General features: G+C 37.8%; 1 protein-coding gene across 3 annotated transcripts in view; it reads right to left on the bottom strand.

Annotated features, from left to right (window-relative positions):
* Window positions 1-15331, bottom strand: part of NELL1 (neural EGFL like 1) — an 881356-nt gene that overhangs the window by 71488 nt on the left and 794537 nt on the right. For 2 of the 3 annotated variants that reach the window (XM_007457631.1, XM_007457633.1), the window contains one exon: window positions 3513-3653. The exons of the other annotated variant lie outside the window; for it this stretch is intronic. In XM_007457631.1, the coding sequence (XP_007457693.1) occupies window positions 3513-3653 (141 nt within the window). The remainder of the gene's footprint in view (window positions 1-3512; window positions 3654-15331) is intronic. 3 annotated transcript variants of the gene reach the window in all.

Raw genomic sequence — 15331 nt, 5'->3', positions numbered from 1 at the left:
CTATTTGCAATAGCCAAGACATGGAAGCAACCCAAGTGCCCATCAACAAATGATTGGCTTAAGAAGATGTGGTGTGTGTATACACACACACACACACACACACACACACACACACATGCACACAGAGTGGAATATTACTCAGCCATGAAAAGAAAGAAATGTTGCCATTTGCAGCAACATGAATAGACATAGAGAATATTATACTAAGTGAAATAAGTCAGAGAAAGACAAATACTATATGATAGCACTTATATGTGGAATCTAAAAAATAATACAAATGAGTCTATATACAAAACAGAAACAGACTCACAGACATAGAAAACAAACTTATGGTTACCAAAGAGAAAGTAAGGGAGGGAGGGACAAATAGGAGTATGGGATTAACAGATACAAACGACTATACATAAAATAGATAACAAGGATTTGCTGTATAGCACAGGGAACTATACCCAATATCTTGTAATAACCTTTAATGGAATATAATCTGCGAAGAAAAAGAAAACAAATCACTATGCTGTACACATGAAACTAACACAGTATTGTAAATCAACTATACCTCAAAAAAGAAAAAGACAACCATGCAAGGAAACAGGTGTTGAGCGTTCCAGACGGAGAGAACGGCAAAGGCAAAGGCCCTGAAACTGGGTGAGTTCACTGTCATGTTCAAGGCATGATCAGAAAGGCTAACAAATATAAGAGATAAGCCCAATAAGTGGGCAGGGACAATGTCACGTAACGCCCGGAGGAAGACCATGCAAAGAAGTTAGAAATTTATTTACATTCAGTGGGAAGGTGTTAGAAGGATATAACAAGAAAGTGACATGATCAGATTTATACATCTATTACACCAAGAAATATTCTGAACCAACAGTGCTCTCAACTACCAAAAACAACCTAAATGATGGTCAGATTTCTGTTCTTAGTAAGACCCATATACAAAGCTATTTTTAAAGGTGAGGAAATGAAAGTGAATTCAGAAAATATGTTACTACTAAAAATAACCCTAGTTGCTTGCCCAGGAATCCAGTTCACCGACATTTTCCTGGGCAGAGCAGGAAGCAGTTCATGGATGAAGAAAGTGCATCCCTGGGGAGGGCAGAGCTTTGCTCCCCAGGCACGTCACTCAGCCTGGCAGAGAGAAATCAGCAGGTGAGGTGACCATGACATCTGTCATTCTAACAGGGACATTTATGACAGTGACAGGGCACGATTGATAATTACATCAGAAAAATAGGTATAAAGTGGGACTTTCCCCAGCATCTGGGACCTAGGCTTGAGTCTCGACTTGTACCAAACAAGCTACGTGGCTGGAAGCAAGGTGTCACCCTTTCTGAGATTGCATTTCTTTATTGGACACGTGAACTGTGGTTGCATCTTCCCATTTACTGCACACCAACTACCAAAGGGTCTCGCTGGAGAGACAGAAGAAGAAACCTCATTTCATGTTCACAGACTAGTCCAAGAGCAAATAAACTGAATGGTAGTACAACAAGTGAAGCTACAGAAACACATGCCGGGGAAAAAGCTCTAGAGCTAGAGAGGAGAGAAGTGATGACTCCTATGAAGACATCAAAGAATGCTTCATGGGGTCCCAGTGAAACATGAGCTCAAGTTAGGAAAATGAACAAAAATTCACATGTGACTCAACGTGATCAAGGAGAAGAGCTCCTTGACTCAAAACTCTGTTCCATTCCCGTCAGAGGGGTCGGCCCATGCAAAGGCACAGAAGTGTGCGACACCATGGCAGGTCCAGGCAGTTATCAAATTGGATCAACTAAGTCATGTTTAAGGTCTTTTATGCACAAAAAAGCTAAGAGTCACCTATTTATTGATGTTAAGTACTGTTTTGAAAAATGAAATTTTTATCTTTAGCCCCAAAATGTAATATCGCATATGTCAATATTCTATATTTCTATCCAACAACAGCCATTTGATCTATGCCTTATTCACATAACATCTATTTACTCTGAGTTGTACACATACAGAAGTTCCTGGCCATGTGTAAAGGAAGTATATGAAGACCCAGGATAGATGCAAACCTCTCCCTGAGGTTGCAAATCATCGTTTTAACAATAAAAGAAACACGGATAGATGTGGGGCAGAGGGCTGAATATGCAGGAACATGAACATTTCCATTTTATAGATGAGACAAATGAGGTAGAGTTTAGTTAAGACCTTGCAACCTACTTAGTAATGGCAGAGCTGGAATTTGACTTCAGGGAGTCTGGCTCAAGGGTCTATGCCTCTAACAACTACACTGCGTGCCTCTCAACAGTAATGCTGACATTGCAATGGACAATTCATGCCATGTGCCTATTGCTCCCCAGTTCATCTTTGCTTCAGAGCAATCTTAGGGGAAAAGTTGTAAAAAAACACTGACTGGTTCTCAGGAGCAACCTTTAGAAAAAGTAAGATGCAGATATGCAGAGAGCAAAGTCAAATTTCCATCTCTGAATTCAGCATTCTGAACTTTGAGAACCCATGGTCAGAATGCTTGCCCTCTGGGTCTGTCCAATCAGCATTAAGAATTCAGCTGAGTCCACAGGACATGAAATAACTGGATTGGCCAAGGTTCTCATGGAAACGATTACATTTTTTTTTTTTTTTCTTTTTCTTGCGGTACGCCGGCCTCTCACTGCTGTGGCCTCTTCCACTGCGGAGCACAGGCTCCGAACGCGCAGGCTCAGCGGCCATGGCTCACGGGCCCAGCTGCTCCGCGGCATGTGGGATCTTCCCGGACCGGGGCACGAACCCGTGTTCCCTGCATTGGCAGGCGGACTCTCAACTACTGCACCACCAGGGAAGCCCCGGAAACGATTACATTTTTGATCAATTGTTTGGATTTTGTGAAAGGTATAAGGTCTTGAAGGGGAAGAACTCCATGTGTTAACTTCCTCTGTTCAGCAGTTAACAGAACTGCAAGCAGAAAAGTGATTAAAACAGACCTTGCAAAGATGATAGCAGTGGTAATAGCAACAATAATAAGGTTAATTTGACTCTATCATATTTGTGCATCAATCCAAAGCTTATAATCTTTAAATATTATGGTATCCCATTTAAATCTAATAATATATGTGCATTATTATCCACATTTTTATGTATTCACAGGAGAAGGCTCAGAGAGGTACAGTGACTTTTGTAGTACAAGAGCCGAGATTTAAACTAAACTTTCTAAGTCCCTCAATATTTCCTCTTCTCCCACAGCTGTATCTTAAACTGTGAAAAATTCCAGCAAGTCATCGTGGTTTCCTTCAGAAAGAACTAAAAGCCACAGACTACAGACACAGGCTTTGTCCTCTGACTGCCCCAGTATCTGTATAGTAGTTCTGAAACCCTGCACTGCCTAATCCCTGCCCTGATCCCTGAATTGCAGAGGGAGGAAATTTGAAAACTGATGAGTTTAACCAGTGAGGGGTCATATCTTCACACTGGGAGCTGAACAGACTACCAAAGCAGGCTGCCTCTCCTGCAAAGGTCCAGATGGATGGAGGGCATGGCTGAAAGCTGCTTACCAATACAGGACTCCCCGGACAGTGAATACGTCCCATCGTCATGGAAACCGCTTCTGCACTCACAGTGGTACCACCCTGGCAGGTTAACGCAGCGGGAATGGTTGTGGCACTCAATGATCCCCTCTGTACATTCATCAATATCTGCCTCAGAGAAAAACACAAGCCCACCAGGACATTAATTTCTTTTGACACTAGCCTTTCAATAAACACCTAAAACATGCTCATGTCAACATATCAATTAAAACTGGTTAGTCACCTAAAATAAAGTTACAGGAAAAACTGTATCCCATATTTTTTGTCTAGAATCCAAACAAACAAACTGAAAGCTTCATTTTTTGGATGCTTTCTCATAAATTGAACAATGAATGAGAACTGATGGTCATGAAGACATTCCTAACGGCACATGCTGTGTTAGTTTCTGAATCACCAGAAACTAAATTGAGGATGTTTGGCACAGTTTTTTTATTCAGAGTATATGACTCTTCTCTGCTTCAATGATTTCAGTATAGTAATCCCAGATATTATTTGGTATTCTTTGAAAATACCTGTGAACAAGTAAGTTCAGGAAACTCTAGGTTAAATAGTGTTACACTAATGTTTTATAGATTTCAGTCTCAGAGACTTAGCATATTTATATGCCCTGCAAAACTTAGCAGAATCATAATATGCACTGTTTCCCAAATTTATTTGGCTGAGAAATGCTTTTTCTTTGGATAATATCTTGTGAAACTAAGTTTTGGGGGAGCACAGTTTGAGAACCACTGTTCTAATTCTTTCTAAAACCGCTGATTCACTTAAGGACTTAATTTGTGATAGTCAGAGCTCCTCATTCTTCAATCGTGCCTGATGAAAAGAAGTTTTCTGGGCTCTATTTGCTCTAGAATCTGGCTTCTTAGAATCAGCAAATGCCTGGATTCTCTAGCCCAAAGGCTTGCCTCTGAGCTGAAGGAAAATGACACCACTGCAGAAAGATGAGCTGTCAGTCGTCATGCCAGGCTCAGCTCATCTTACAGAAACTCTCCAGGTAATTATTTCTTGGAATACAGCCATTGCTGGCTGGGAATCCCCCCCTAGTCCTCCTAGAAACACCTGAACTACAGCAGTCTTATACAAACAGAAATTTAATTAATACTAAGATATAACACATAATGGATACAACGCACTTCAGAGTCCTGTTCAGCAGTGCCCTGCTGTAGGCATCAGCTACCAGTGTATCTATTATACTGAAAAGTCTTGAGTTGTGCACAAGGCTGTGAACGTAGTTTGAAACCTGCCAGTCTCATCTCATAGCATCCCAGCCAAGTAAAGAGAGGAAAGGTGCCGCTCTTTATTCTGGACAACTCCATCCTGGCCTTTTTCTGCCAACTGCCATCTTCTTCCTTTATGGCTGTGTCATTAAGTTCATGCAGTCCTTTGACATACAGCATCCCTCAGCTTTCTAAATGCAATCAGGCCACAGGACCTAGTGCTTCTCTAGCACCTTCAGCTATAGCAGTCAGATTGTGTGTGCATTTATTATAAATCTCCAAACAATAAAATTTCAACAACTATTTTCATTTCTGAAATTTTACAGGTGTGTGGTTCAGTGGGACACACCTTGAATCACTAAAATGTTCATAAATTGAAACAGAGAAGTGACTTGAGGCCATGTCTCACGGAGGGGAAGGACCAGGCCCTAAGTTATGAAGTCAGTTTGGTTATTTCTAAATATAGGTCACCAAGAGGAACAGACATAACTAGAAGACTGATTTTCAGAGATAACTTCTCTATGAGAGGCTGAAAGATAACTCTCTGTAACAAAGCAGCAACAAATTTTGCCTCAGACATTTATTTCCAAAGCTTCCAGAAAGTCTGTCATGATCCCCACAGACCCTGTGATTTCTAGACTAATGACAATATTTAGGTGACAACCATCTAGCCACAGTTAGTGTGTCAGGAAACTAGGACATACAAAAGCAAAACTTCTCAAATAACCAAAGAAATCATATGTCCTGGCTGGTCTCATTGTCACCTGCTGCCTCTTTCACTCTCAAAACCAACTCAGTTTGGAGGATAAATTATCTGAACATCTTACAAATAATTCCTCCTGCTCTCAATTCTACAGGAAATTTCTAGGAGGAGTGGGAATACTGAATGATGTGCAAATATTTTTTTTTCAATTCACAGATATTTTTATTCCCAAAATGAAATAAGAGAAACTAGTAAAAGCTTCCACGATCCAGCAGGATATAAGTTATCTGTGTAGCATGGGAGACTCTTATAGGGAGTGAATACAACCAGTCAAATTATACATCTGCAATTACCCCAGAGACACTGGGGTATTCCTGGCTTATACTGAAAATTAGAAAAGTAGTGGAGGTGTTCCTTGCCTGGGAGCTTCACTGCACACAGCAGATTCTGGGGCTTCAATGGGAATAACCAGGGCTCATCACACACTAGCACCTGCAAACAAGGCTGCACATTTCTATTTCGTGGGCCAGGTCTATAACTGAAGCCAACAGTTTCATTTTATATGAAACCAGGCTGTACTTGAGAGGTGCTTATATTTTCGTCGTGTTCGTAAAATTGGCTATTTCTTCTGTATAGTCGCAGTAGTATTAAAAGCAACAACCACACACCCAAATACAGAAAACACTTGGAGGCTTTTCAGTGATACTTTGGGGACTTTAAAAACTGTTAAATGGCTTGTGGCTGCCTTTGTCCTAAGGGATTTGTTTCTTCCAGTCAGCACTTGCTACGGGCAAACAAACAAGACAGATGCTCTGGGAACGGGGTCTCTGTGAGTTCACCATGGAATCCGGCCCCCTGTCTCAAGGAATTCTGATAAATCACAGTGAGCCTGGGTACATCACACGGTGTCAGACATTGCAAAGGAAACAGACAAATAAAAAAAATCATTTTTCCTTCCTATAACAAATCCTAGGATTTTGTTTAAATCTCAGTTTACTCCAGCACAGACCTGAAAATGTAGCAGAGGAAACAAGAGATGTTGGAGGATTCTTGAGAGTGGAACCTATAGTATTCACTTTTGTATCCAAGTGTCTGCTACATAATGAATCACATGATAGCCCAGGTCAAATAGCTAACATGTGGTGAAACCAGGTTCAGAATGAGCTAGAACCCGTACTTGTCACTCTTCTATCACATCATGTCATTGATGAATGGAGAAAGGAAGATTTACACCAAGATAATGTATTTATTCAATTCTCTAAATATTGGCTGAGCTGAAAATACATGTCAAGGATGATATTTGTATTGTGGCACTTGCAAAACAGATGCAAAAGTAAAGAAGATGTGATTCCTGAAACCCAGGAGCTCTCAAACAAGAGGAAGAGGTATATAACACACACTCATCCTTCAAACCCTAACTGATATCACCTTCTCCAACTCCTCCAGACAGACAGGTCCTCCCTCCCTAATACCTCACTATGTACACACACATCTATTTAAGCACAGCAGTATTTCTCTTTTGTGCCCATCCCTCAAATGCAGACTTTCCAAGAATAGAGGCAACATCTTAGGTTTACATTTCTTGGAATAATAAGTGAATGTCAAGCAATATGAAAGTACCCAGTACAAGTCTGTGGGAATGAATGAATGAAAAAATAAATGACAATGGAGAGAACATAAGGAACAATGAAAAAGTGCTATAATAGAGATTCAAAGTACCACAAGAGATCCTGCTATTTGCAAATCACAAAGATACAATGTTAATTTGAAAAATTAAATATTATGGGGTTAGTTTAACCTTTATATCTTATTTACCTAAAAGACACTTTATAGTGTCTAAAAGACACTATATAGTTTTTAAGACTCTGCTTCTGAGTCTAATCTTTAGAGATTTTAAGGCAACAAAAGACACACAGTTAAAGTTGCCTTCAGTCAAGAATCCTACTTGTACTTTGAGTTTTTTATTCAGCATGAAAAACAGAGGACAACCCAAGGTTTTTCCATAGGATGTGTCCTAAACAACACATTTAACCCTATTTGGAATGTACAGTGAATTTGCTATCAAAAGTCATTGGCAAACACATCCTTGGATTCTTGCAAAATTCTAGTTTCTTGACTTGGATGAATCTATTCCTTCATCTGATCTCCTCTCTCTCAGATTTGCTATTTGAAAATTTACAAAGTAAAGTTGTTCTCAAAATTTATTTCCAAGGAAATACTTTGGTATTTCATATTAATTGGTTAAAGTTCACAGTGAAATAGTTGATTATATGTTTTCTAGGAATTTGTAGGTTGAGCCATGAGAAAAACTTTTGATGTTTTCATTCATTCAACAAAAGTTTATTGAGCATACTTGGAATATGAAGCTATATTCAACCCTATGATAAAGAGATGAAAAAGATAAGGTCCCTGTACTCCAGACACTTAGAGTCTGTCAGTGCAACTGGAATGTAAACATATAACCATGGTTGAGAACACGGGCTTTGCACACAAATATGACTTCAAATTCCTGCCCAACAACAAACTAATATATTGTTTAGATTTTTCCAAGTTTTTGCTTTCTGATCTGTAGATCAGGAATAACAAAATCAAACTTCATAGATGTGATGAACAAAAAACACCCTTAAGCAAAATCTACTGTTTCCCCTATTGTATAGGATATTACCTTTGGACTCTGTATTACTGCTTAAAAATAGAAGACAGAAAAAAATTAATATTACCTTGTAACGAGGTCACTGGTTAGGACTGAGAGACGATTTCTGGATCTTTAAAAATGTTCATTTGCATTTTTTAAAATTTATATTTTTAAATTATTTTTTTAGCATCTTTATTGGAGTATAATGGCTTTACAATGGTGTGTTAGTTGCTGCTTTATAACAAAGTGTATCAGCTATACGTATACATACATCCCCATATCTCCTCCCTCTTGCGTCTCCCTCCCACCCTCCCTATCCCACCCCTCTAGGTGGTGACAAAGCACCGAGCTGATCTCCCTGTGCTATGTGGCTGCTTCCCACTAGCTATCTATTTAACATCTGATAGTGTATATATGCCCATGCTACTCTCTCACTTTGTCCCAGCTTACCCTTCCCCCTCCCTGTGCCCTCAAGTCCATTCTCTACGTCTGCATCTTTATTCCTGTCTTGCCCTTAGGTTCTTTAGAACCATTTTTTTGTTTTTTTTAGAGTCCATATATATGTGTTAACACACGGTATTTGTTTTTCTCTTTCTGACTTACTTCACTCTGTATGACAGACTCTAAGTCCATCCACCTCACTACAAATAACTCAATTTCGTTTCTTTTTATGGCTGAGTAATATTCCATTGTATATATGTGCCACATCTTCTTTATCCATTCACCTGTTGATGGACGCTTAGGTTGCTTCCATGTCCTGACTATTGTAAATAGAGCTGCAATGAACATTTTGGTACGTGTCTCTTTTTGAATTATAGTTTTCTCAGGGTATATGCCCAGTAGTGGGATTGCTGAGTTGTATGGTAGTTCTATTTTTAGTTTTTTAAGGAAACTCCATACTGTTCTCCATAGTGGCTGTATCAATTTACATTCCCACCAACAGTGCAAGAGGGTTCCCTTTTCTCCACACCCTCTCCAGCATTTATTGTTTGTAGATTTTTTGTTGATGGCCATTCTGACTGGTGTAAGGTTCTTTCATGTGTTTGTTGGCAATCTGTATATCTTCTTTGGAGAAATGTCTATTTAGGTCTTCTGCCCATTTTTGGATTGGGTTGTTTGTTTTTTTGATATTGAGCTGCATGAGCTGCTTGTAAATTTTGGAGATTAATCCTTTGTCAGTTGCTTCATTTGCAAATATTTTCTCCCATTCTGAGGGTTGTCTTTTGGTCTTGTTTATGGTTTCCTTTGCTGTGCAAAAGCTTTCAAGTTTCATTAGGTCCCATTTGTTTATTTTTGTTTTTATTTCCATTTCTCTAGGCGGTGGGTCCAAAAGGACCTTGCTGTGATGTACTGTAGAATAATTAGCCCTGTATTAAACACAGCATTGGCCTCAACTAATAATCTTAAAAGCAAGACCCAAAAGGATATAATTGTATATAAGTATCTTAACTGTATCCCAGAAGAAAGCTCAGGAATATTTATAGGAATTCAAAAATATCCAGTATCCAAAAGGTAAAATCAATATCGACTGGCATTCAAACAAAGATTATTAGGATGTCTAAAAAAAAAACTAACTCAAAATGAAGAGGAAAGAAATCATTTGATATTAAAACAAAACCGACACAGGTGTTGGAATATAGGACATTAAAACAGTTACTATAACTGTATTCATGTTAAAAGAGTTAATAGATACAGGAAAAGAGTTTATATATATTAACTGTATATTATAGATAGAATATATAATATTATATATATGATGTATATATATATATATATACACCATCTGCATGCATGTATCTCCAAATCAAGCTAATAGAGATAAAAGCTACAATGTATGAGATGAGAAATACACTGTATGAAGCTACTGGCAGATTAGAAAAGAAAAGATTAGTGAACTTTAAGACATAGAAATAGAAACTATCCAAAACAAAATATAAATAAAAAACAGACTTTAAAAAAATTGAAAGAGAGTCAAACTACAGGAGAAAATCAAGTTATCTAATATATGTGTAATTGAAGTCCCTGAATAAGGAGCAGGAAGACAGGAAAAATACTTGAGTATTAGCCAGAAATATTCCAAAGGCATTGAGAAAACTATAAGCAAATAGAATCAATAAGCTCACTGAGCCCCAGGTGCAAGAGACATGAAGAAGAAAACATGAAGGTACATCGTAATCAAACTTCCTCCAAACAGTGATAAAGTAAAAAAGTCTTAAAGAGTAGTCAAAGAAGAAGAAAAAAAGATATGTTACATGCAGAGCAACAAGGATAAGAATGTCAGCAGATTTCTTTCGTGAAACAATGCAAGTGAAAAAGACAGTGAAGTAATGGCTTTAAAAGCACAGAATGAAAAAAAAACCTGTCAACTTAGGATTCTATACATAGCAAAAATAAATTTCACAGACGAAGTGAAATAAAGACCTTTCAGATATATAAAAGCTGCAAGATATCACAGCTAGCCTTTCAGTACTACGTGACATTTTAAAGGGAGTCCTTCAGGCACAAGGAAAATGATAATAGATGAAAATATGGATGCACACAAAAGAACGAAGAATACTGGAAATGGTGTCTGCATTGTAAAATTATTTTCTTTATTATTTTTAGCAAAAAATTGAAATTTTTATTTTTAAATTATTTTCTTATCATTTAAATATCTTTAAATGATTTTTGACTGTTTATTAAAAAAAACAATGTATTTGGAGGTTTCAAACACATGTGAAATAAAATGTACAACAATAGCATAAAGTCCAACAGGGAAGAAATGGAAGTGTATTACTGTAAGGTTCTTATATGTAAGGCAGTATAATAGCACTTAAAGGTAGCCTATGATAAGTTAAAGGTTATACTATAAATACAAAAGCAGCCAGTAGAGTAACAAAATAAAGATTGATAACTAATAAGGAAACAAGATAAAATGCAATCCTATAAAACACTCATTGCAAAAATGGACATAAAAAAGTAGACAGGGAGCAAAGAACACATGGGACAAATAGAAAACAAATAGCAAGATGAGAGACTTTAGCCATATCAATAATCACACTAAGTGTGAATGGTTTATATATCCAGAAATCTAGATGCAATAAAACTATTTTTCAAAAATGATGGTAATATAAATATATTTTCAGATAAACTAAAACAGAGGATCATAGCAAGCTGACTGGCACTACAAGAAACACGGAAGGAAGTTCTTAAGGGTGAAGGAAAAAGAAATTAGATGGTATCTCAGATCCAGTGGAAGAAATGAAGCACATTACCAATAATAAATATAGGTGAAAATATATAAACTGTATGGATTATCTCTTTTTTAGTCTCTTAACTTCTTTAAAATACAAATAACTTTAAATCAAAAATTATGTCACTATTGTAGGACCCAGAATGTATGTAGATGTAACAAATGACAACACTAGCAAAAGGAGAGGTGGGTGGTAAAATGGAACCATACTCAAGTATTAAAATATTAATTCCAAGTAGTCTGTGAAAAACGGAACTATACTGATCTAGCAAAATAGTAGCCAAAGTAGACTGAAAATTAAGGGTTCATATTGTAATCCCTACGACAACCACTAAAAATAATTTTAAAAAAGCAAAAAACCTAATAAAATAAAAGTATTTGATTAACCCCAAAGAAGGCATCAATAAAGGGAAAGGAGGAATTAAAAAAATCAAAAAAATCAGACAAATAGAAAAGAAACTGAAAAACGGTAAACCCAAATCCAACCACATCAATATTTGTATTAAATGTGTGTGTGTGTGTGTGTGTGTGTGTGTGTGTGTGTGTGTGTATCTCACGCAGCTAAAGGCAAAGGTTACCAGACTAGATAAAAAAGCAAGATCGAATTATATATTGTCTTCAAGGGCTGCACTATAAATACAAAAGTACAAGCAATTGAAAAGTATGGGAAAAGATATAACGTGTACACATGAATGTTAAGAAAGCTGGAATACGTATTATTTTTCAGCTTAATTAAGGGATACTTGGCAAATAAAACTGTAAAATATTTAAAGTGTACAACATGATAATTTGATATATGTATACATTAAGGTTGGAATAGCTATATTTATATCAGAAAAAAATAGGCTTCAAGATAAGAAAACTTAGCAAAGATAAAAAAGCATTTCCTAAAAGAGTCAGCTCATCAGGAAGATATAACAATCCTAAATACTGAAAGTTATTAATAGCAAAGCTTCAAAATATATCAAACAAAGCCAAAGAACTAAAGGGGAAAATACACAAATCCAGAAATTTTAACACCCATATTTCGGTAATTCATAGAATAACTAGACAGAAAAAAATCAGTAAGAATATAGAAGACCTAAACAAGACTTATTGACATTTACTGAAATGACACCCAGTTACTTCAGCATACATATTTTTTTTGCAAGTGCACACGAAAAGTTGATCAAGATAAATGCTGGTTCATTAAACAATCTCTAAAAAGTTAAAAAGATTGAAATCTTACAGGGTATGTTCTCTGACCTTCAGAATTAAATGAGAAGTCAAATAACAATAAGATATCTAGAAAAAGTAAACATATTAGGAAACTACACCACTTCCGAAACCCCATGGATTAAAAAAGAAATTATGGGAAGATATGAAATATGATGAATGATAATAAAAATACAACATGTTAAAATTGGCGGGGATCAGCTACAGCAACGCCTGGAAACAAATGTTTGGCTGTAATGCGCTTACTAGAAAAAAGAAAAGTTTAAGACCAATGATCTAACTTTCTACTGTAAGAAACCAGTAAAAGACAGGCAAACAGATTTTTACACTATATCTGGTCCTGCCACGGGGCTGGAGTATGTGAGGTAGCATCAGTGTCGACATCAAGGCCTCTCAAAGACTCTATTAAAATAGAAGGCATATTTCTTAACATAACCTGAAGCAGAAGAGCCAAATGTAAATTTCTGATGCTGAGAACCAGAGGAAAAACAAAAATATAATTCTGAACAACAAAACGAAAGAAAGAGTGAAGGGCAAAGGCTGGAGGAGTAATTGTGAAGTACAGATCTAGGAGAACAGAAAGCTGTAATCATGAGGTGTAAGGACCAGGTATGTGGAGAGAGGCCCAGGCATGAGTACTTGAATGGTAAGTTGATGCTGAAACACCTTTTAACCTTGGACCATCAGTTTCAGGTTATACTTGAACCTCGCTTAACAACTTCCAGCCCCAAATAAACATACTGTCTCACCTAATTGAAACCTCCAGGGGTTCTAAACTATGGGATTCAGGTAATCAAACAGTATCATCAAGATTCAGACTCCTTCGCTTGTTACTCTGCTCTTCATTGTTCTAGCTTCACTTTAAACCAGAGCCTCTCCAGCTGTTCTAAATCCATCGAAAAGAGAGATTCTTTATCAACAGCACTGTCAAAAATCTAGGATTTGAGCATCATTGGTCTCAACTTGGTCATCTGCTGAGTCCTGAAGTAATTACCGTGGCCATGTCTGGATTACCAGCCCATCCCTGGAGCAAAACGTAAAGTCAGCTTCACCTGAGGTATCTGGACCTAAGAATTTAGTTCAAAACCAATCAAGGTTTTATTTTACAACTGCAGCATATCTGAGATGAATATACTGGCTCATGAACCCATCCGACTTTGGACAGTCTACAACTTTCCCTTAGGAATGCTTCTCAGTCTAAAGGGCACTTTCAATTCTCTATTCTCGTCTTAGCATCAGATCAAAGTTTCTGATATATGTATCTGTCGTTAGCAAGAAGGTAAAGAAAGACGTCCAGTGTCATTCTATGAACTAAGTATAAAAGATTCCTCTGAGGATCTGGGGAAGATGGCGGAGTACACTTCAAACTAGTAAAGGGGACATAATGTGTTCTGGCAATTCTTTGGGAATCACTTCATTCCATGATTATCATCATTGTCATTGTTGCCCATCATCATCACCATTTACCGAGATCTTGTTTTGTAGCGTGCATGCTGTTAACCACTCTAAATATGTTTTTGAATGCTTCTGTCGGTCTTATACACAGCAAGCATTTGCAGCTGACTCCTTGCCAACCATTCTCCCAGCCCCTTGTACCAGTCATTCATCTATTTGCTGTCAATTCAGTACCTACCTTTCCTCTGTTGACCCTGGAGAGTAGTATTCCTCAGACCCTTTTGTCAACTGGCTTTCAGCTAGGTGTGGCTGATTGGGGGCATTGGTGAGACTTAGGAGGGAGGGAGGAAGAGAGAAGCAGGACATTTCTTCCCACCCCCTCTACCTTTGGTAGCATCTCTGACAATGGCTATACCTTTCCAGCCCAAGCAGTGGGAGTGGTTCCTGCAATGCTAATCTCTAGGTCGCTCCTGCTTCCCCCAAGTGCTCATTAAGCTCTTCTAACACCTTTGTAAATAATTCACTCTATTAAACTACCTCCATTGAATTACCTGCTGAGGTTTTTGTTTTCCTGCTAGATAGTGACTGATACACCACCTTCCATTCCCTTCTGGTAGAAGAACTTTGAGTTGTTTACATAAAGGGTAGTGGTTCCTTAATCTCAGAAAAGAGGAAGCCCATATCCCAGCCCCAGAGGTGGAACTACTCTTGATCTAAATAACAGGTTTTCAAAGAGTAATCCTCAAGTTAGCAGCATTAACTAGCAGTGAACACACTAGAAATGAAAATGATCAGGTCCTACCCCAGCATACTGAATCAGAACTTCTGGGGGTAGAACCCAGCAATTTGTATTTGAACAAGCTTACCAGAATCATCCTAACAATCATACTTTGAGAACCACAGGTCTATGATCATAATGCTATCCCTGTCGCCTTCCCCAGTGGTTTATCTAGATAAGTGCATGTGACCAAGTTCTGACTAATGAGAAGTAAGGGGAAGTCTGCTGGGGCTGGAAGTAAGAATGGGGTTGCCTTTCATGGTGAAATGACAGAATTCCTGGCATATCCATTCCATGTAGCAGCCCTGACGGAGGACTTGATGATGGGGAGTGCAGCCATCTTGGTCCCATGAGAGAAAATCCAGTAAAATCACAGGCACACCAAACTAGCCTTCTGAACTAACCCTGCAGCTACATAATGCAAGATTTATGTCATGAAACTTAATTCAGGATTTTATTATTAAGTCACAATTACCTGAGTGTTCTGTTACTTGCAGCCACAAGCAACAACTAACCAATAGAATACTTTAATCCCTCTTTCGTAGATAAGAAAACCAAGCTCAAAAGAGAGCAAATAATTTCTATAAAGCTGGCTAGTGCATGGTATGGTAAGA

This window comes from Lipotes vexillifer, unplaced genomic scaffold (assembly GCF_000442215.2).
Source record: "Lipotes vexillifer unplaced genomic scaffold, Lipotes_vexillifer_v1.1 scaffold505, whole genome shotgun sequence".
Classification (NCBI taxonomy): domain Eukaryota; kingdom Metazoa; phylum Chordata; class Mammalia; order Artiodactyla; family Lipotidae; genus Lipotes; species Lipotes vexillifer.
This window is presented reverse-complemented; position numbering and strand designations above follow the sequence as displayed.